The sequence below is a fragment of the Macrosteles quadrilineatus genome, unplaced genomic scaffold (genome assembly GCF_028750875.1).
Source record: "Macrosteles quadrilineatus isolate MER2022 unplaced genomic scaffold, UCM_ALF_1.0 Scaffold_2__2_contigs__length_208266976, whole genome shotgun sequence".
NCBI lineage: Eukaryota > Metazoa > Arthropoda > Insecta > Hemiptera > Cicadellidae > Macrosteles > Macrosteles quadrilineatus.
In genome coordinates this window covers 193,188,268-193,212,576 of record NW_026542595.1, presented here as the reverse complement: position 1 = coordinate 193,212,576, position 24,309 = coordinate 193,188,268, and the positions used below count along the sequence as shown (strand labels likewise).

The 24,309-nt window shown below is 33.2% G+C and overlaps 2 protein-coding genes across 3 annotated transcripts in view; one reads left to right on the top strand and one right to left on the bottom strand.

Annotated features, from left to right (window-relative positions):
• Positions 1 to 8,055, top strand: part of LOC128987264 (protein O-mannosyl-transferase TMTC2-like) — a 50,438-nt gene extending 42,383 nt beyond the window's left edge. For both annotated transcript variants that reach the window (XM_054408022.1, XM_054408021.1), the window contains exons 6-11: positions 85 to 170; positions 1,011 to 1,216; positions 1,535 to 1,657; positions 3,214 to 3,298; positions 5,263 to 5,441; positions 6,477 to 8,055. In XM_054408022.1, the coding sequence (XP_054263997.1) occupies positions 85 to 170; positions 1,011 to 1,216; positions 1,535 to 1,657; positions 3,214 to 3,298; positions 5,263 to 5,441; positions 6,477 to 6,641 (844 nt within the window). In that variant the 3' untranslated portion in view covers positions 6,642 to 8,055. The remainder of the gene's footprint in view (positions 1 to 84; positions 171 to 1,010; positions 1,217 to 1,534; positions 1,658 to 3,213; positions 3,299 to 5,262; positions 5,442 to 6,476) is intronic.
• Positions 8,056 to 15,123: 7,068 nt separating this feature from the next.
• LOC128987989 (uncharacterized) lies at positions 15,124 to 19,035 on the bottom strand. The gene is made up of 2 exons (XM_054409151.1): positions 18,903 to 19,035; positions 15,124 to 15,478 (listed from the first exon to the last, which is right to left on the bottom strand). The coding sequence occupies exons 1-2, from the start codon at positions 18,927 to 18,929 to the stop codon at positions 15,158 to 15,160; spliced, it is 348 nt and encodes a 115-aa protein (XP_054265126.1). The 5' UTR covers positions 18,930 to 19,035; the 3' UTR covers positions 15,124 to 15,157.
• Between the last annotated feature and the right edge of the window lie 5,274 nt (positions 19,036 to 24,309).

Sequence of the window (24,309 nt, the reverse complement as noted above, 5' to 3'; positions counted from 1 at the left end):
TGTATGCCAACCAAAGTATTGAAGGGGCTATAAAATGATTCTTTGTTGTTATTTAAACTCTAAAATATTAAATTAAATTTTCAGAGGGAATTTGCTGAACCGCCAAAACAAATTTCAAGAAGCTGTAGAATCTTACGAGAGTGCTATAAAATACAGACCGTCTTTGGCAGGTAAATGAAACTCTGGAGCTCCTTACCGCATCTCTTATTATCAAATGTGTGTGATATATTACTTAAACTTACAACTTAAGTAATCGGAAGAGTGTTTATTACTGAAGTGTACGATCTTCCTTTGTATTTCTAAGTACATTTTCAATTCATGTTTAACATAAATCTTAGTTAGGTGTATGAGGTGCATATATGTGCAAAATAAAATTTTTCTTGGAAAAAAATTGTAAACTCAAAAAGAAGTCTCTGTTTTATACTATAATTGCAAAAGTCCTTAAATAATTTACTTGGAACCTGTTTAAGCATTGAACTGTACTTACCTCGTCAACTTGTTTATGTGATATGATTTAATTAAATTTTCAAACATTGATAGATAAGGGAAATGCTTGCATTGATAGATAAGGGTAGTATACAATGCAAATGGTTAATACCATATAAATAGTTTATTTTGTTGTTGTTAAAATTAGAATTCCCAGCTTAACATGTATATCCTTTTTATTTTACTCTAACGAAAACAATTTAAAATATTTAACGAATAATTATTTTGAAAACCAAATACAAAAGGCTAAAACGAAGTTCAAAAGCCTCTTAAAACAAACAAGCCGTGAAATGTTTTTAATATTTACCAATGATGTTATCTTCATAATGAGTCAATCTGACCTAAATCTCTCAATAACGATTCAAGATATGTAATCAAAAGAGTATACACCATTCTTGCATACTAAAGATATTGTTTTTATATCAGTAGTAAGTGTTAGGTTGATACTTCGAGGTTTAGAATAATAACGTCGAATAAAGCTGCCAATTTATATATTATTTATGTAAACTACCTTTTGCTTTCAGTGGCCTACTTAAACTTGGGACAGACGTTGGAGTCCTTAACCCGTTTTGAGGAGGCTGAAGAACATTACGTTAAGTGTCTCCAACTTGACACCGAAGGCTTGAAAGATCCTCGAGCCCACGAAGAAGCTAAGAAATCCTGTCTACATTGTCTCAAACGGTTGTGTGGGGAAAAGAGTTGCGGAGATCAGACTTCGATTATCATTCAGGTAACAACTTTTATTATTTCTGTGGGCCTGGTACTCATTAAAATCTAATTTATTAATGTGGATTTTCGTAGCCTACCATGTTTGCTAGTAGAGTGATGGGATATTGTATAATATCCCAATTCCAGTTCGTTGGTTGTGTTACACATCGTTAATGTATTAATTCCTTTTAATAAAAAAAATATTAACAATCCTCGCTAAAAATCACATTGATTTTGCATATCACGAAGATTGTTTTACTCATCAAAAATGCAGGAAAACAGTTTAAAAATTGAAATAATTACTGCTGTATTATAATTAAATATTATGTCTTATTTTCAGGAACAATCAACCAGCAGAAAAGATTTAGGGGATCTAAGTAAAAATGACAATTTCAAACTAACAAAGAAACATGTTGAAAACCTCAGTTTAAACGACAACCACTTCCACACAGTGTTGAAAAATGTAAGTAAGATCATTGATATTAGGTATTTAGATGTTTAAAGTTGATGTCTATCAATGGAAATTATCAGTATTGGTAATTTAAGTGCATACAGAAATATTAATATTCCAACAACTTTAAGAGAAGATGTTTTTGTGTGACAATATTAACAAATATTTTATTCTAAATGTAAATCTTATTTTTGTACATGTACAGTTATTTTATAAAACTGATATAAAAACGAAAATCCTTGGCAAAAGTGAAATTATACAAAATAAATGATTTATGTTACCTACATATTATACAAACAATAACACCCTAAATTTATTACAGAAACGCATTATGTGAGCTTAAATTAGAAACTAATATAACTATGATTTATCTGCGTCAAACGATGGTAAACATTTAAAGGTAATGAAGTTTGTGTAAACTTGGGAAAGGGCGGTCAAACAGTTTGAACAAACTAGGGGCAGTGATTAGACGGCTGATGCAATAAACTTGGGCTCTGTTTGCTCTAGGGTTAATAGCGGTTAGATCAACACCGCTTATCTTTATACAGCAAGACTTGTTGATGTTATGAATTGTGAGGAAACTCGATGAAGTCCTTAAACCTGCGGATTTACGTTTACATTAACCACAACAAGTTATTACAAACTTTAGACATGAAGGGAGATGCTTTGTAGCTTGAAACTTCGAGATGTAATATTTTTTTTCTTGTTTAATCCTTTTGTTTGTTACTAATATACCTACTCATATGTACGTAATATGATATTTAAGTACGATGTCCAAGCAAGTAGTGACAACACGAAGGGGTGATTTCGAGTTTGAAAAGCAACGCCTGTTCGTACAGCCATGCTTTGATGTAAGCTGGGCATGAACAGTAGTAGCTTAGACAGTAGCTTAGACGATTTGATCCACCGTGTTCGAAAAATATTTATTTTATATGTTGTTGTATTTTTTGCTCTAAGGGGTACTAATATTTTTGAAGTTAGAACGCCTTGTTAAAATATAAAATTGATCTATATCACGTATAATATTTAACAGTCATGTATGTACTTATATAGCTACATCTTTTATTTGTACGTAGGGCAATGATATGGAACTTAAGAGGCCAAGTTAGTAAAGCACAGAAATGCTATTATGACTGCAGTGTTCAACCCTCTTCCAAGTCTTGTACGAATTTTATATATGTGAAAATACCGTGCTTTGTTGGCTTGGAGAACTTAAGCAGATGTCTTTCACAGAATAAAATAAGGTCTTTGGAGATAAAAATCGTGTTATGTACAGAGGAACCTCTTACTCTAAAACCGATGGTGACTAGGAGAATCGAAATTGAGTTCTTACTGAGATACCATTGAATATATAAAATTTCGGTAGGTTTAAGCAGACTCCAAGTAGACATGTTGCGAACACTAAGAATTAAATGACTTGTATGTACATTTTTTGCCAAACTATCTTCTCCTATATAATAATAAAAAAAGTAAAAAAAAAAAAAAATGAACTGTTTTCTTGACTAGTATTAATTTTATGAATTTTTTACAACTATCTTCTTAATCAAAGATGATTCGTTTATTTTTAGAGAACTGCGATTTCCAGAGAGGAGGAACGCTACCTTCACAATCTTCAGAGCTCCCCGAACAATCCAGCTAACTACGTGAGTTACGGTAGGTGATCAAATTAACTCATTAATCATGTAGAATCATTTGCAAAGATTATTTGCATATGTCATTGAAAATTATTTACTCTCTGATATATAAGTTCATATGCACCATCTACATCAAAGGAGTCAAATGTCACACTTATTTTCAAAATATTACTATCATACATATTTTAAATTTGTATTTCACACGGAAGGTATATTTAAAATAGCCTCTACCTGATTCAGATTTTTCATAACATAGTTTTACAGGAATACTTTATCACAGCAAAACATAAATTTTATGTACCTCTACTACTGTATTTAGTTTATTTTTTATATTAAAATTATTCAAAAAAAATTATATTAACATTTGATAATGATTATATTAATAATGAATAATCAATAATTATATTAAAAATATGGTATGATAGTATATCACAGTGAAATCGTACCTCAGCTTTCGTATTATGAATTGAAATGTAATAATTGTATCCAAAAAAGCAGTTCATTGCCGTTCAGGAAACTTTGACACTTTTATGTTTAGTTTGAATCAGAGTGAAACATTCTTTGGCCACCCTCAAATTTAATGTGGAATTTGAATAATAAACAAATTAAAAATCCTCATCTGGTCATCCTTATTATGGTCTTGCATCCATACAGGAGCAGTGGTTATTTAATGCAGTGCTGAAAACCTCTTACACTACAACCTAAAGAGGAAATTTAAGCAGTTTTGAATATTTAATTTTGTTGAGACTAAAATTCAACATAATAAACTCTAATTAACATGCCAGGGTAAGGAAACGCGCCGTTGCGGCAAAAGTTGACTCGACCAACAGCGTTAAGCCACTCCTGTGGCGACTCCTCATTAGTCATTTTGTCCCATATAATGAGTGTTTGTGTTATTACAGGACCGCGCCCTACCCCACCCCCCCCCCCTCACGTGACAACCGCTGAGACCCATTCTTTTTGGTCCACTTTTGTAATTAATTTTCCTGCAGAAAGTCTCTTATCACATTCAACCCTTTGTTCATTCTTTTGCCACTTTAAAGAGGAGTAATTTACGGAAATGTTCTTTTGAAGCCTTTTAGTGAAATAAGTATTATTGTTCACATTTTACTCCAAGAAAGACACAAAAAAGCAATAAATTTGGTAATCATTCAAAAATAAACATATAGATTTGGTAGTTAATCAAGTGGTATTGTTCACGTTCAGAGAACTTACTACTTAATAACTTATATCCAATATTTATTTACCTGATATAATTAATCTTGATAAAGTAATTTTTATACTTGATTGTGATAAAAGTTCAAAACATTTGTTTTTATAATTTATTGATATCCGTGTGTTTAAGTCACAACGTAGACTTTTAGATATCAGGGTACACATTTCATGTATGTGTAGAAGCTGTAGTCAATTAAAAAACATGAAAATCAATTTAAGTGCCAATAAAATTGAGACCACTGTGAAAATACTTTTCTTAGTTTTGTATACCATTTTTTTTATAACCTAGATATAAAAAAATGACATAAAAACTATGTGACCTTTGAGTTTGTGTTTTGGCCTGGGTCTAAAGTTGGAGTAGACTATACAACATAAATCAGTAATTGTCAGCATCACATTTTCCCAGAGGTTCAATACCTTTAAAGGCTACGTTTACTTTCATTTTAAAACCGGAAAAAATCCAACATGAAAATGGAATTTCTAGTTCGGTTCAAAGTTGTACTTTACTCAATATCTGGCTGATTCTATTGACTATAATTTAGTTATACTACTGACTAAACACTTTTACTGCTGTTCCTAGTTGGAGTATAAGACATCGAAGCCACATTGAACCCTTTGATTAGAAAAAAAACATCTCACTTAAGCTCTTTTGAAATTTATTTATTTCCTGTAAGCTTGCTGAACTCTATTCCATTACATCTAACACTACCAATATGTAAAACATTCCCTATAAATATTTTAACTGTTTCCTCCATACTTGTTTTCCAGGACAGCTTCTAGTCAAGCAGGGCCGGAAGGGTGAGGCAGCTTCACTGTATCTAAGGGCGGCTCAGCTGCAGCCCCAGCATCATTCTCTTGTCATTTCTGCAGCCGTGGCTCTTAGACACGCCGGTAGACTTGGAGAGGCAGAGGCTATGTACCGTCAGGCGAGGGAGCTGCGCCCTCAGGTGGGAGGTTGTAAATTTAAAGAGATGTTACACAACTACTAAAGAGATACAGAGTTTAGTGACATTGCAGAAAGATAAGAAAATATAGGTAATGTAGCAGCAGGAGTTGAAATATTGGCGCTAATTTTGTTGACGTAAATAACTTATTGATCAGCATTGTAAATGTTATTGAATTTACTAGAAGTACATGAATATACTTAACGCACTGTTGTTTTACAAGACGGTATTTACATATAAAAGTTCATTCACCTATTATCTACTATTACTAGCGGTAAGCTGGTTATTGTTTGTCTGATGATTGGAATCAAATTCGATCACCGCTTACCATAATCTATTTTTATGTACTTTCAGAAACATAAATATTTGATATTGCTTCTTTAGTAAAGCTAAAATGAAGAATTTATTCTGAATTTACAACTAATTTCTCTAGATGCCTGCTTATTACACACGTGTTTTAAGATAATATTCAAGACAATTGTTACAAAACAAATTCCATGAAGTTTAAAATCTGAGGTCGTTATGTCAAATTGTTGCTGTGACGTAGTAGAAATAAATAATAAATACTAATAGATCACCTTACTCCATCTTGTGTTCCTGCAATCATCCTAACATATTACGACGCATTAAGTGCATTATTAAATTTAAAATTACTCTTTTCTACGCCCTGTAACAATTTTTGGAAGAGATTGGAGAGAGAGTGTTATTCAAATTCTTTTGATAAAACGCTACAAACCCATATGTTTTGTGGATATCCTGGGAATTGAACCCGTCCCCCCTACACCGAAGTCCGAGAATCTAAGCACTATATTTGTACAAAACTAAACTATAAGAAAATTTATTTTCTTATACATACATGCTCGTAAACACGAAACACATTAAAACAAGAAATAACTTACAGCTTCCTTCTCATTTCTAACGTAATGGAGGAAAAACAAGCAAAATAAAGAAAATCATATTAGCTGGAGACAAATGTTTTCAAATTGAAATAACAGTGAAGTAAAAATACCAAACTTACTGTGTTCTATTTTGCTGTAGGATGCCACAAGTCACAGCAACCTAGGAGCGATTCTTCACCTCCAAGGCAAGTATCAGCAGGCAGCTTCAAGCTATAGAGAGGCTCTTAGACTCACGCCTGGAGATAGAGTGACGCTCGCCAATCTGCAGAAACTGAACAACCTTCTGTCAAGGAACAAACGGTGACCTGACTCAGGAGTAAGTCCTACAGAGAGTAACACGTAAAGCGGTCATATCAGTAAAGAAGATGAATTCCTGAAAAAAATTGCGAAGAAGGAATACATGAAAAACAAACATCTAGGAAAAGGAGGAATTTTACAATCTCCAGCCTGCAGAATCTAAAAAAACTTCCTCTCCAGGAAAATGAGGTAATTTCTGCAGTATTCCATTCTGACGAGAAAATAACAAGAAGAGGATATGAGGACAAAGAAGAGGAGGTCTTGCAGAGGAATAATAGAAAATAATCAAAAAGTATTAATCAGAAACAGGAAATCACCAATAGAAGAAATACTAGGGAAGAGGAGATAGGGTTAAATATTAGAGGAAGAATAATTAAAGATGAAGAATAGATCCAGATTTAAGATACTCCAATATACAAATGTATGGAAATAAGACATTTAGCTGGAGGAAGAATGCGACAAAAGCAGAAAATTGGGCAAAGTTTAAATATGCGAATAGGAGGGATACCTTAAAAAGGAAGAATTGGTCAACAGCAGGAGAATTGAAGAATGAGATTTGAACAAGAACAAGAACACAGGAGAAGAGGAGTATGTCACTAAAAAAAATTAGTTAAAACGAAGAACAACAGCTTTGACTAGTTTGTAACTAATACGTTCGCAATGAATAATTAATGAAACTCTGCCAAAAACGTTTGTCAGATATTATTTAAACAGCTATTATATCATGATATAACTTTCATTCAGTATATAGTATTCTTTAAACATTTGATTTGAGAATGAGAAGATTTGAAAATAAGCTTTGAAAATAGGGAGATACAAAATCATTGATATTAAAAAAGACAATCCGATAGAAAAAGTCATTTGATACAACTTATTGAACCAATGATTATCAGATAAAATAAATTAACAAGACACACTTTCAAAAATACTACGAGTAATTTAAGTATTTAATTAACAACCCCTCATTAGCATTAGAGAAATAATACAACATCTGATCATTAATCCAATAACATTGATGATGACATATAATGTAAACATTTTACTTATAAATACCTATATAACTAAGGGGTTAAAAACTTATGCATGATTTTGAAACTACAGTATAATGTTAAATTGTTATAATGTTAACTCCTATAAACGAGCATATGACTTAATTACAATGTTTAAACTTGAACTTAAACATAGCTACATCTAATACATGTAAAAATGTATTAGAGGTGGCTGTGACTTAAAACATCAGTATTAAACGTGAAGCCTTATTATTCAATGCATGACGATCAAAATGTATTTTTATATTGGTATGGAATATGTAAAACTTTATATAATCAAACTATCAAAGCATAATTATTATGATATTTATAATACTGTATTTTAACCACTATGTATTCTCAAATGAGTTTCTATTTCTTCGAATACTATAAAACAACGAAAACGCTTTAAATATTGTAAGTTTTTGTGAATAAAAATCTTATTTTTAATAAATGTTGTGTTTATATCTCCCTTGTGTGTATATTTTAGCAATACATATTTAAAAACTATGGTAAGTTAAACGAGATTGAGTTTAAACACAGCCACCTCTAATACATTACTATGGGTGTGTATACATGTATTAGAGGTGGCTGTGGTTTAAATCAAACATTGCTTTAAGGGGAGATGCCCACTTTTTAGATTCAATGCATTTTATATGGGTAAACATCGTGTTGCTTAGGTACCATTTAAGAAAGAACCCTTATAGCTATGCATATCAAATTTTAACTACTTATTTTTATTGATATTTAAAACAAACTGTACTAATTTAAATATGTTCTACCAAAAAAATCATATTTTATTAAGATTTTAAAAATATATAATTTTTTCACTATTTTACAAATATTAATTAATTTTATTGTTCATGTTTTTTTAAACATAGAAGCAAACTTTTAGTACACTTTGTGGGCCATGATGTCCTAAGTAACAGAAAAAAATTTGAAGTCAGTGGTATTTATAGTAGTCTGGAAAATGGTACCTAAACATTAAAAAACACAGTTTCGGAAAAACTCATTTTAAGTCAAGCCTAGGCTGGCCTAGGCCTACCCTTATGCCACATTATTCCTCATCACAAACAGCACTATTATTATACACATTTGTTATGAAGAAAAAAAAACAAACAGAAACAGATTTTTGCTGACAATTTAACCTAGCAACAACATTAATTCAGTGCTGCCATTCAACAAAATGTAATTTCTAACTTAAATTTTATTGATGCTAATTCAGCCTTTTGTGACTAAAACCGAGTGTGTAGTACTATTTATATTATTTTTTATGATTGTTAGACTGTAGTAAATATATTAAAATTATAAATTTTCTGAATCAGGAAGAGATGAAGAATTTTTCAATGCAATAAACAAAAAATTAATTTTCTGACCGAAAAACTGGGCATCTCCCCCAATTTCAAGTAACTAGTAAATATTTTTATGATCCAAAAATGGGTATTGTGAGCAACCAAGTATGTTATATACTACTTTAAAAAGTAAAAATATACTGTGCACTGTACCTTACGTTGAGGCATATTTAACTATGAAAACAACAATTTATCAATAAATGACATTCTTTTTGGTCTATTAGATAAATTATTTTAAAGTAGAATGGATATGGCTATTTAATTTCTAATAATGGTGTCATAGATGGCTGGCTTTTTAAATAGAAAATAAATATATCCAAGTAAAAAATCTACCTTCGTAAGTGTTGTTTGAAAATCAAATTATATCTTATCAAAAGAAAATTTAGAAAATATGCTTGTATTCAAAACAAAAATGCTAACTCATCCAACATAGTGATTCTATATGTTATTTACACACCATAATGGGTGTAATCTGCATCCTAATTTTCTATATCATCTATATCACTAACGGCGGTTTGGCGTATCGTGGAAAGATACATATTTCTAAATTATTTTTAAATTTTTTACTGTCAGACTTTGGGTAAATGGTTTACATTAATTCAAACCTTTTTTAAGAAAATATGCAATATGTGATCTTTTACGTTTAAAAATTTATTAGGTATCCAAAACTTAAAATTAAAATATTTCACAACTGTTTTTTATCATGCACCAAATTCATATGGTGTTAGATTATTAATAAAAAAAAAATAAAACTTATGTGAATCTTAAATCATTTTAACTTGCTTTTTTATTGAACAACCATGTTCACAACAACCTAGTAACACCTTTGAAAATGCTTGTTCGATAAAAAAAACGTAAAAAATCGGAGAAAGTTTGCAAATTTTAGAAGTAGGGCAATTGTTTAAGGTGGAGGAATGTGATTTTCGGAAAACACTTAAGATTGTTTTGTAGAAAATGTAATTCCTGACCACGAAAAAATTCTTTCAAATCTTTGCTAGCTCTTACCATTTCGTACTACAACCGTTTAAAAAAATGTGTTTTTTTAAGGGGGCGAAAAATTTAAATTTTGAACTACAATATCTATTGATGGAATTGTTGTAGGGATCTCTATTTTGCGCCATTCTTTTATTTTTTCATGCCCTCACATTTCATATGTAAAAAGGGGTACCTTGCAATGTAAACATTTTAAGTTAAGGGTAGGGGGAGAAAGGGGGTGAATGGGAACTTGACATTAAATTCACAACAATTGTGCCCCTACGTCAATAGACGAAAAATAACTGTATATTTGTATCTATTGTAGGTTTTACATAAATAAAGAATCAAGTAAAAAAAGAATAAAAAAGCACCCTGTATAGTGAATATATATATTTATTTCAAAAAGAAAAAATGAATCAGCTATTGTTTACTCTCAGAAACACTATTGTCAACATTTATTTTAAATGTACCTGTAACGTAAGAACAGGTTATCTCTGTTTTTTAGAAGAGAGGGAAAATAATTTATTTTATATGGTACATACACAAACTCTCTGCCAGCCTTACAATAGAGTTTCATTAAGAGTTCTCGACATTATCCTTTGTAACGTTAGCTACCCTCATAGGACTTCACCACTTATGCGGGTTCTGCCTTGCTCTCCTTATCAGCTTGATTAGCACTGTAATTAACTACTTGAATAAGATAAATTGTTTTGGCCTTTGATAACACACTCCTTATACTGCTGCTTTAAGTGAACAACAACGTAAAGACACTTGGCCAAAGGTTGTATTAATCGAAGGTATCAGTTTAGCGTATAAAAACCATATTTAGCAGTAAGAAATTTATATTCCAATGTCTTAGGAAAGGAACGGATGACAATATTGTTAGAAGTTTAATATTTTGCCACCAAGCTGTGTTTTAATATTGGTTTTTGAAACATATCATGTAACGTTTCATATGCTAAATATTGTATAATGTTGGTGTACCATAACAAATAATCTGTTTAACAGTAAAGATTTAAAGACGGTTTGTAGATTTTTACACCAGTGGCATTTTGAAGTAGATAATTAAAAACACGATTAGGGAATGTGGCCCAAAACCATAATATTTTCGTTGATGTGTCCAAATGAATAAAATTTTTTTCACTCTAAAGTTTGAAACACTAACCTTTGTTTGAAAAAATAACTAGGATTGCTTTCATAGCAGTCAAAGCCTGTTGAGCGGAGCAATTACGTTTTATGGTTTTTAAAGCAATAAATTAAAATAATGTTTATTGTAATAATGTAAGTATTTAAGATATAATATAAGATTAAACCCCGTACAGCTATTTCATCATTTCGACTACTTATCAGTTTGTCTCAGAACAGAACTATCAACATCCAAAACAAGTTGCATAAGGAAAGATGTGGACATTTCATACATATACTTTGTATCGATATTTTTCTATGTTTGCTTGCTAAGGTCATCTGGTGAACCCACAATTCTGGTTGAGCCCGACTATTAGACATTTCTTCAATCTTCGTCAGATTTGGCAATTCAGGTAGAAATAATTCTTGATAGATCCATATTATTAGAAGTAATTTTGTTAATACTTACCTGATTTGAGAGAATTGCACGAATTGTTCTAATCATACTATAAAGTCTGTTTCCATAAATTTTCTACTTTTGACATATAAAAAACATTGTTTTCAATCAAGTATTCTACATTCAACTATCTCAAAACATTGCTAAAAGTAGTTGTTCGTGCGTTTGGGGCAGTTAATGCTCGTCTTCATTTTCTACAAATATCAGGCAGTTTTTTAAAATGCATTCTGAAATCGTCCTTAAAAACAAACTACTCTCATTTACATAAGATCAATATTAATTCTGTATTTTTCTATGAAACACACGGTATATAGTCGACATTGGTGCACTAAATCCTTTCCACATGAAACAAGCATTAAATAGGTTTTAAATGACACTATAGGATGATAAGTTTACTAGCACTGTTTAAAGTAAAGACCGCATCTTCATAATAGCCTATTAAGGTAATAATATTGATTTTAGAACACCTAGTTATTTTTATACTGCTGATTCATAAAGTAGTTATAATTCCCAATCACGTAAGATAAATATTATTTGTTATAACATAATTTATATTACATAAATAACATCTTTTAAATACTGTACCTTTTATATCAGTGGTAGTTTCCAAATGGTATGTTATACTTTCTCTGTATGATATGATCAGTGGTCATCAGATTTTCCTTTGTACGTTGTTTAGGTCGTATATTCGCTTGATTTTAAACATGTGCTATGATGCTTTGTTTAAATTTACTTCATTACTTTGTAACCATAATGGCAACCAACAGGGCAATGTTAAAATTTAATAACTTTAAGTTACTACAAAATTATATAGGCATTTAAAAGAATTGAAATATTTTAGTTTCAAACCTTCAAAACATTCGTTGAAACAACATTGGTAAGTTTGGCTAAAATATGTTAAGCCGTTATTGAGTGATAGTGTTGGAAAGTTTTCATTGAAGCCGATCGCAAAGAGCTTCGCTTCCCTCCGCTCAAACACCATCAAACACATTCCCAGTAATAAACATACTAAGCCTTAGTTATCAAGTTGGTCAATAGAGCAATAACATGAATTTAAAATGTGTTAACAAGGCATCCTGCTTTACAATCTATATAAGTTGTAGGGAGATTATAATTCACTTGGTAAATCTAGAAGGAGTGTAGGAGTTTTGCCAACGGGTATCAGGTAGAAAGGGTCCCCATCCATGAATTCCACATACTGCGGAGTCTTGCCAACGGTTGTGGGTTGCGCGAGAGGACGGGTGGAGGAGGGAGAGAGATTACACGTGACCGTGAGGGTGGCTTCCGCTAGGGGTGGACAAACCAGGCAAGATGCTGACTGTGTTCAAAGTAATGGAGTTATGCACTTCTGACTGTGAAAGGATATGTATTGAATTTTTAACCTAATCTAATCTAACCTAACCTAACCTAACCTAACCTAACCTAACCTAACCTAACCTAACCTAACCTAACCTAACCTAACCTAACCCACTGCGACAAGCGCATAACTGCCAAGCGTAGACAACCCTGACAATCGCTCTCCTTCCCTCCGTCACACTCTTTCTCCCACCACCACCGTTGGCAAATCTCCGCACCAAGAGGTGGCCGAAGGCATCCCCCCCATCTACCTGACACCCGTTGGCAAAACTCCGGTTCCCATCTAGAAGATATTTTTGGTACCGGTTGTGTGGCATAACAAAAGTATGGTTGAAAAGTGTGGATGAGAGAAATTGAAATTTTGACAAAGGAAATAATAAAAACATACAATGTAGTAATCTTGTGGATTCCATCAAACCTACTAATCGTAAAGTGAGATATGACTTAGTCACCTATAATAAAAAAATAGGTTGGCGGCCTCTTTTAACCTTGCATTTGCCCGTCCACATAGACTACAGATCTGTGCGTGGAACGTATCCAGCAAAGCAAGGGGTGAGCCGGTACAGTACAAAGGTGAACTGTACTGATAAAAGTTTGTGGCAGTAACCAGGATCCGAACCCACGACACTTCTGCCTTGGGCCCAAAGTCCGTGACGCTACCAACTGAGCCACCGACTCCCCATATATCTAATAACTTGAAATAAAAAAAAATATATATGGCTGAAATTACTAATTAACTCTCCTCACTACTACCTTAACGTAATTTATACGAGTAGAAAAATCAATCTCAGATGAAAATCAATGAAGCAAGTATCGTAGTGAGAGTTAAATTTTCAATTCATTGCGATATAAAATAAATGTTCGGTAAATATGTTTTCTAATACATTTACGAGACAAATCAGTAAAAAAAAAACTGTTGTTTCAAATTGTGAATTGAGAAAGATGGTTCGCAATATATTATTCGCGAATGTTCTAGTGACTAAAACACTCAATTGCTTCATCAGTAACTGATTACAACGCTAGAGAGCGCACTGCGGTGGTTAGCAGTTGTTAGACGTAATTGGTACAATTGTCCCAATCAAGGCTCATGCTATATCGTTTTTATTCACTGTTGTAGCTTCTGCTGTAATACTTTATCATAAAGTATTATGACCTTATGTTAAATAACGAATATTTATAAAATATATTCAGTTTTGATGGTTGTGTTATTACACTATTTCATTAATAATTTCAGCCCCTTATGGAAACTCAAGCAGACTGCTGTTAAACACACAGTTAAACAGCAGTTTTTTTCTTTCATTGTACAAATAGAGTATTTGAAAACTTATAAATAATAATTAATATGTCGCAGCCTTTTACATGTTTACGTGGGACAGACTCCTTTATAACGAAATTAAAGAACACCGCCTGCGCAGTTTATTGCAAACTAAGAGAATTTCTAGTTGATACTTTAACTTGCACACGTCTATTTCAATATTTTTGAATTTTGAGTCTAATTTTTGAGTTTATGCCGAATACAAATGAATTTCCTCCGTGAGAATCTAGGTTACGGTGGATATATGTTGTGTTAAAACAACTTCGAATTCAAAATACTCTGTATAGCACTCGGTACGTCTACAGCCTACAGATAATAACTATTGTATGTGTTAAAGTACGTAAATGCCACTTGAGAACTGTATATGGTCATGGATTTAGAGAGCAGCAATGACTGTTTATGCTCGTAATACAATCATGATTTTTCTTACCACTATAAAAAAAGTTTCATAACACACAGAATAACTTTTTAGCTTTATATAACCTGTCATTTAAGTTATGTTATTTGAATACTGAATGTTGTTGTTTTATAGAAACACCAACAATGAAATCAGCTGATTAGTGATTTAGTGAGCTGGATCATTCCTACTCAGCGAAAATGAGCTACTTTTCGTACTGTTTACAGGTGTGGCAATGTAATCCTTTCTATGCAGTGGTAGGAAAAATAATTAGCTCAATGTAAGGGAAATCTTCTACCAGCAAGAAAGGTCAATGTAAGTAGGAACATACACAAATAGTGTTTTGAGCTTAAAAGTATATTGAATTCATTTAAAATCACCTATAAAGTTTTATTCAGGAAACTAAAAAAAAAAACATTTAACCACGCTCTTACACTAGACTATTGAGTTAAAGGTTGAGTTACTAGGTAAATAAAATAGCGAATCAGACAAAACCTATGTATTCGGTTTAGCCACACTCAGTGGTGAGGTCCCTTTTGACCATTGTGATGTTCGTGCCAAAATGCCATCGCTTTCTCTTTAGCACCATTGATACCACCACCTACAACATCTGTTACTAACTTTACGCCGACGCTTAAGGTCCTTTTAAATTTAGTCTGTTGTTGGACCGAGTGTTGCGATGTTGTGGTATGGGTTTCCGTTTTCTTATGGGTTGTCGTTCCGTGCGATTCAGAGACCGTTGAGGTTTTCTTTCCTTCTTCGCCTGAACTGGAAGTCGTGTCCGTGCCATGGCCGCCGCTGCCTCTTACTACATTGATGGCAATAAGAACGCAGAGTAGCTGGAACAGAAATGAGTATTAGTTACACTTTAAACTTGCAATATAAACACGTGAATCACTAAACAAAATTCTAAAAATAATATTTTAATTAGGAAATATAAATTATACACTATTTGAATCTGTACTTGAGAATCTCTTCGTACTTAAGTCTGGGATGTTTACTATTCGAATTCAACATAGTATAGGGAAAACATGGAGTTTTATTATTGGACGATTAGAAATATTTGGTGGGGGCTTACTTGTCCACATAGTACGGTGTGTAGACCTACAAAAAAAATCTGCACTTTTTGATTGAGATATGGCACTTTCAGTGGTGATAGCTGATACCAAAAGGGAACTTTTCAGATCGGGAGCCACTTCAAATTCCGTATAGGACACCAAAATGAATGGCCGCCATATGCCTTCGTACTGTTGCACAATATTTGTTGTACCTCAGGTTCTAATGGTCTGATTTCAATAAGTATTTTTTTATATTAAAGCTGTTTTGTAGAGGAGACTTTTTTATATTTAACATTTAACTGTAAAACCTAATCGTTCTGCAGAATCTTTATAAAAACTAAAAAAATAATATTTTATGAAAGTTTTGGTCAGTAACATTATAGTTGTGCAAAAAAAATCAGATTTTTATGAAATTTGGTATAAACACGTATACCTACATTTTTTTAAAACAAGTTTTCGAACCAGCATGACCGGACCAAAAGAACGGCGAATTATGGGGGGTTTTATGGGGTAAAAATCGGGTTTTACCATTCTCGAACCTAAACACATAAAAGTTCCCTTTTGGTATCAGCTATGACCACTGAAAGTGCCATATCTCAATCAAAAAGTGCAGATTTTTGCCATATATGGCCCTGTACAAAACGTACTAACATATGTTTCAGGCTTTTTATGATTTACGCAATGAAAATTAAAACACGAACACTTGGAACATATTTTTACACCTATACGCTTACTGTTTTAACAAGCTAGTAGGCCTATATACATGAAAGATGGCAGTAGTGGCCGATTTGGATTGTACACTCCGATCATCATCAGAACAAATAGTTGAACCCTTAGACAATGCTAGAGGTAGTTTGCATTTGCCTAATGGAACAGGTTTTGTTGGGGTGATGAATGTGACACAGCCTGTGAGAGGCACTGCTGTGAACTGTACTTGCCGCTGAATAAACCTTGGCTAATGGAGTATGTAATTATAAACCTTGGATTGAGTGTCAAGACAACACTAATGCAAGTCTCACATCAAATATAATATGGCATGTATTAATTAATACCGTATATAGGTTTGAGATTAAAGTGGCATTTTTATAAAATGAAACCTTTTTCATAAGTTTCTTTCTTCATACGTATGAATTTTACAGTAATATTTACACATAAAGAACACAATTAATATATTTATGTGACAATCCATAAAATAATGTGGGTGGTTTTATCAATGTTAAGAATTAATATTTTATATTAATTATATATTAGTTAAAGTCGATGTATAACTCTTTGAAACTAACAACTATTGCTAAGTCTTTATACAGTAACGTCTACTTTAATTAGTGAACTAACTCTTTCTGTGACTGAGATATCGTGGTAAATTTTTACTTTATTTAACTTTACATAGAACATAACATCTTGGTTGGTTACGGGCTTCTTCATTTTAATGAGAACCATACTTATTTATGTAGCAGATTATAGGCTACGATAAACCAGATTATTTTATGAATTTGATAATAAGCCTGGCATATTTGTGTTATTTGGTGGTCCAACAGTGAACTGTGCTTTAAAATCTTTAAGCACCTCGAATACTATACTGATTTAGGTCTTTTCAATTTACTTGTGCCACAGAACCAACCAGGGAGGCTATTTAAATCAACGCCTACTAAGCTTATCTTCAAGTACCTAGACTGGAGATAGCGTATCTTTTAGTGTTTGCTGAATAAAAAAAAATACTAAAATTTTACCTAAATACACTCAAAGAATACCAGCCAATATGCCATATAATCTTTCTACAAAAATACTGTATTGTATAGTTGAGTTGTACAGTATGCATATGTCGTTGGCTCAGTCGCCAACTCGACATATTATGTAACCAAGGCAGCGACATAGTGGGTTTGCGTCCTACCATACATATTGAAGGAGTAGTGTCTGCTCCTTCAATCTATGGTCCTACAACGGCCCCTTAAAAATTTATCAGGGCAATTCATTCATCAGGGGGTACCTCTAGCTTACCCTTAGCTTTTCAAAATGAGCTTTTAAGCACAGAAATTGATAATCAATATATATTTTAAAGAAGCCAACATCATTTTTTCGTCATTGGGAAATATAATTTATACCGTGATACCTTAGAATTGTTTATAATACATAGGGTTAAACTAAATGGATACATATCCTAAATAAAGTCTAATATTATTCTACCTATGAATATATCGGGCACTAATTCCTACAGTCCTCTTAGCCGGTTAGTCCTTTCCTAATAGGCACTCTACACACAAAATTGCCATTTAATTAAGGGTACTTTGGCTTGCTACCCTTTGTAACATAAGACCCTCTCCAATCTACCGCTTGGAGGGATTTTGTCCCTTCTCTCCAAATAATATATACATGTATATTCAATGCAAATAGGGAGAAATATGATCATTTAATACATTCAAGGAAAACAATAGTTGAAATTCTGTAGCATACGCTAATGATTTCTATGGGATTTATTTAGTAAAATTTTTATATTTACATATATGTTTGTATTTTCAAGTGTTATCCGACAGTTTGTTATCATGTGTCAAAAATTACAAATTACGAAAGTTTGTTAACATATATATCAAATGTTTTGAAATAGTATAACATACTATTATAGTAATATATTATATTACTTTCTAGAACCAGGAGATATCATCGGATAAATTCACATTTATAATCTTTTGTATAATAAATTAATATTACCCTTGAAAATTATAAAATCTTGTATCATAATATTTTGGAGTTAAGCTCCTGAACAATAATTTTTCTAAATATCCACCAAATGTGGTACAAATATTATTGAAATTCTATGTAGTGTTGTTTTCGAAAATCGACTCCCTATTATTTATTTTATTTTACTTTCCATTATTTACACATATTTACATTAGCGATTTATTTTCACATAGGCCCACGAGTTTCATTTGATCTTCTTGAAAAGTAAAACAATCATGTTCAGAATTCAACATCATTTTGAACAAATTAGTCTTTTGCAATCCAAGATAATGCTTTGAAAGAAAGACAAAGAAATGTATCCTAAAGAAATATTCTGCGATTTTTTTACTTTGAAAGTGTTTCTTGTAAAAAAAAACCATCCGACCCTAGAGTTCTATACCTTAATTGTTCAATGTATTATCTGAAACTCACAATAAGAGCTACAGATAAAAATTATTTATATTACGATGTATTACAACACCTTACTTACAACTGCAAAATCAGAGGATTTCAACATTCTAGCAACCTTTTTCTCGCACAATATACGAATCCGTAACAACGAATGATGAATATTAAAAGAATTACGTAAACTTCGAACAGATATTGTTCAGGGACATTATGAAATTACACAACTGAGCCAACACGTGTTATGTTAGCTGGGACCAATTATCGTGAACAAGCTACATAGTAGAATAATGTACAGTTCCAATATCACACTCATCTACCAGTAAAAATATTTTATTTAGGTTTTATTTTTTCATTTGTAATTCGCCCACTATTCAAGTGATATTTTTCTATTATAACATAGTATTCTAGACATATTACACAATTCTGCAAATGAACAGGGTTTATCCCAAAAAATCCATTGCTTATCGAAGTAGAAGACCAACAAATTGAGTCGAATCAGAAAACCGATGATATCGTATTTGCCAAATAATTATACAATGACCTCAACGAAAATGAATACTGGTGGTTTGAATTTGTTGACCATTTTAACGTTTTTAGTAAGGGGTTTTCTAAACCTTGACCTTATTTCTAAGTAAAGTACACCGGTGTCATAAGGCATCATAAATAGATAGCTGAATAACAAGTGGCACCAATTAAAAAGCGGAATAGATTTTGCTTAGGATCTACCCGGCAAACGTAATACTTCAATGCATTCATTATTAAGCTGATATAAGACGAAGTATACATGTCATAAGTTCTATTTTGGAGCTTCAATTATTTTCTAATCTGATTACCATTTAAAATTGTATATGAAAAAACAGCTTTCATATAAACTATCGTGGCTCGAATGTTTTTGGGAAAACATAAGGACTAAAAGCTGAGAAGGATTCTTATCAAGCAATTTAAAAATAAATAACTTTCAACCATTAAAACGGAAAAACAAATGGATCATATAAATATGTGAAACTAATTAATTTCTGAATATAAAATATTTATTCTTTAAGAATAAACTAGAAATCAAACTTTGCTTTAATAAGCTTATTTGGCTGTACCTACAACATTTAAGAACAACAATTTAAAGTAAATTAATACATCTTGAAGATAAACATATTCGTTGTACACAGGAAGGGTTGGATTAAATTAAAATAAATTCCAGAAAATACTTTACTGATTACAATACCAACTGATATAAGTTTATATTAAAGCTAAGAACGGAACTGTAAAAGGTTTAATAATCATCAAAACAGCTGCTTATATTAACAAAGGACAAGTCTTGAGACGCAACATGATGCCAGAACTTTACTTTAGGTAATTAATTAATTTGCCTTTTGTTTCGAAACCCTTGTGTTGCTTTTCATTACGGAACTGTACTTATTATTAGTTTAACAAGTCGTGTTTCGAGAATAATTCATAGACTTTCTATTAAACGTTGTTTTCTAAGGTTAAGATTTTTCATCCATCACTAACTCTGATTTTAGCTATACCATACTAAAATATCAACAGTTAACGAGCCAAAAGTAAAACTATCAGAAATACATTTACGTGAAAATATAAACAAATATTTCACTCAACAAAGAATTTTAAACTTTAAAAACATGTTAAAAATGCAGGTAAAATATATTATCCTAATATTTACTAAGTAAGTATTAGTAACAAAATATACAATGGATGCCCGCGCCTGTAAGTTTTGAACGAAGAATTTGTAGCATTCATGAAAAGCAGGTAATTGCCAAGCGTGTGTAATTGAAGGAGTTATAAAACGAATTGTAACCTCATTTTTAAACAAGAGTTTAGAATCTTGAGTCAATATGTCAAAGTAGTTCAATTTATTAAACAATAGACACACCAACATTTATTAATTAATAAAACCCAGCTGTATAAGTTAACAAAGGCTAAATTTGGAGACGCAAAATGATGACAGAAGTTCACTTGAGGTAATTAATTAATTCGTCTTTTGATATGAAACTTTTGTGCTTGGCTGCCTTTCATTAAGGTATTGTATGTTTTATAAATTCCATGAATTGCATATTGTTTTCAGAAGGTTCGTTGTTATTTATTTCACTAAACCCTTCTTAATGAAAAAAGGTAACCACCAATTTTGACAAAAAACTATTGTATCGAATTCAAATATATCATATTGACTTATTTTTTTATTGGACGTTAGTAGTAGTCTTTGGGGGACTTAAAGAGGGGAGTAAGGGGAGCAACACCACCGCCTCCACCTCCACCACCCGCCTCCTGCGGCCACACCTCCCCCCCCCCTGCACCCCCCCCCCCCTTGCACCTCCCCCCCCCCTTGCACCTCCCCCTCCCCTTGCACATCCCCCCCCCCTTGCACATCCCCCCCCCCTTGCACCTCCCCCCCCCCTTGCACCTCCCCCCCCCTTGCACATCCCCCTCCCCTTGCACCTCCCCCCTTGCACCTCCCCCTCCCCTTGCACATCCCCCTCCCCTTGTACATCCCCCCCCCCTTGCACATCCCCCTCCCCTTGCACCTCCCCCTCCCCTTGCACCTCCTCCCTTGCACCTCCCCCTCCCCTTGCACATCCCCCTCCCCTTGCACATCCCCCCCCCTTGCACCTCTCTCCCCCCCCCCCCCACCCTTGCACCTCCCCCCCCCCTTGCACATCCCCCCCCCCCCTAGCACCTCCCCCCCCCCCAACACAAATTCGATAGTTTCATTCGATATTTCATTCGGTTGTTTTCATTCGATTGTTTTCATTCGGTTGTTTCCATTCGATTGTTTTCATTCGGTTGTTTTCATTCGATTTTTTTCATTCGATTGTTTTCATTCGGTTGTTTCATTCGGTTGTTTTCATTCGGTTGTTTCATTCGATAGTTTCATTTGCTTCAATCCTGCACATATCCTCCCCCCTTCCAGCACTATCCAGCACCTCCCCTTTCCTCTTCCCTGCCATCTGGCACCTCCGAGATGTGCCAGACCACCCACGTAGCGAAGTGCTGGCGGCTATCCCTTTGATCTTTCAATACAATGGAAAACAATTAACGGCGGCCGCGCTCCCTTTGATCTTTCGATACACCGGCACATCCTGGGATGTGCTAGACCTCCCACGGAGAGAGGTGTAGTCGGCAGTCTCTTTGATCTTTCGATACAATGGAAAGCAATAAACGGCGGCGCTCCCTTTGATCCTAGGATACAAAGAAATCCACTTAACGGGTGATTGACAGATCCATTAGTTGAGTTTCTAAAAGCTTTTAGTAAGGCCATTACATTTGACGAAGGTGAGCAAATCGTGACAAGCATCTAAAGAGCTTTGTTTAGTCCACTTACAAAGGATAACCTCCTGGAACGTTCCGTCGATAGATGCCTACAAAGGAACACGTGTTGTTTACCACTGGATATTTCTCTATTGTTAGTTTAAAATTCCTGGAAGTTTCCATTCCAATACACCGTACCTGCCAGTGCCTGACACTGCGACGTAGAAGATTCGTCTTTGTGCGTCACGTCCCTACAGCAGACCCTCAGTTATGGTTTGGTGTTCAGTGTGATAGGTTGTGTGTTCGAGCAGCAGCTACAACTATTGCATCACTGTTTGTGCACATTGGATTATTGTGATTAAAAGCCGTAAGTACTCGAAATAATATTTATATAGTAAGTGTGTGATAGTATTATTATAATTTTTTTGAACTTTTAACAGATGTAATATACGAGGTTTACAGAGATTATATATATTATGTAACATTATTAATCCATTTAACCTTAAATCTATATTTATTTCGTTTAAAGATTTTTTTTTTACTATTCTTACGAGTCTTAAACATATCTACTTAAACATTGAGTACAACACTTTTAATATTTTTAAGTTAAACATATTAGTTTCATATATATATATTTATTTTTTAAACGTTTCTTCTAATAATGTTTTTCAAATTTTACCATAAATATATGAATTCTTTTTTTATCATTCATTTACATTTAGGAGTCTCTAACATATATCGTTCAAACGAAGAGTTGTAGCCAATGTTAGTATAGATGGAGAGTTTCTTTTTATGATTAATTAAATACAAGCCGATATGTGAGTGAGATTAGCATAGTGTGTAACGTTAGTATAGTCTATCTGACACAATAGTAAAATTTAGTTGTAACTGTACACTACATTGAACAAATAAAAAAAAATTGATTCGCCTTATTCAAAGTTTTAATTGATAAGTATTTACTTTATTTTAATTTTTTGAAATTGGAATTTTTTATTTAAATACGTGATGACAGTTCAGGACAATCTCAGGTCATATTTCATACTACACACGCGTGGTTTTAGTTCAGTATTTACGGTTACCAACTGATTATTTAATTTATTCAATCGGTTAACGTGAGCATGATATTGTCGCAGATGGATGGATATTTATTCGGAGGTCCACCACCAGCGGCGGCGGAACTGGGTCCGACCGTGTGTCCCGTGTGTCATCGGGAATTCTCACGGCGGGATAGCGTCACGCGCCACTTGCGCACGGTCCACCTGCGAATGGTGAGATACGCTTGCGACTGGTGCGGCGTTTCGTTTTCCCGTCGGAGCAATCTCCAACGACACTATGCGGTGACTCACGGATCTGGCCGAGCTCCACATCCGCCACCACCACAGTCGTCGCCGCAGCCACATTCTCCGCCGCAGACTCACTCTCGACGGTTTGAGACGCCGGAGAATAACAGCGACGATGACAACGAGAACAACGACAAAGTCAACGACGTCTTGAGGATCGAAGAGGTCTTCGACGTCAATGACAACGATGATAATCGCTTGACGACGGAACCAATCGTTGAATTAGCGGAAGGTTTGTTTATTATACAATTATAAATTGAATAAAAAAAAAAAATCTTTACTATTTGTTATTTCCAAGTCAAGGTAGATGAAAAAAAAATTGATTTACTGTATAAAATAAAATTTAAATACCTATATTATAATGAAGAAGTAGAACATTTTTATTTAAATGGAATTTAATTTAATGGAATAGAGATCACTTGTTGAGAATAAATAATAATGTAAAAATTGACAACGGATCACATTGAAGAAAAAGAAGAAGAAAAACAGATTGTACATTTTTTTCAGAGATTGCTACTATCCATATTCAATTTTATTAAATTTTATAAATTATGACACCTTGACAAAAGTTATCATTTGCTTGCAGAGAGACGGTCTGATACCATTACCATGCATGAGCAGAACGTGACGGCTGGTCCATCATTGGATTTTGACTACGAGTTGCCTGTCAATTTCGACGGTGATGATGTTGGCCACAACTCGCCACCCATTCCGGATAATATTGGTATGTAATATAAATATTATTTTTACAATTTATACGTCAAGATTAAAACTTGATTGGAGAATAAAGAAGTTCGAATTTAATGCAATTTTTATTATTGTGAATAAAAAAAATATATAAGACAGAACCATCATATTAAGATGAGACCAGATCAATATGGAACCAAATGG

Bases quoted from the DNA above. Each gene is read 5' to 3' on its own strand.
- LOC128987989 (XM_054409151.1), bottom strand. From the start codon at position 18,929: ATGTTGAAATCCTCTGATTTTGCAGTT. The intron at 15,479-18,902 runs GTAAGTAAGGTG...TTTCTGTTCCAG, and splicing joins AATCCTCTGATTTTGCAGTT to CTACTCTGCGTTCTTATTGC.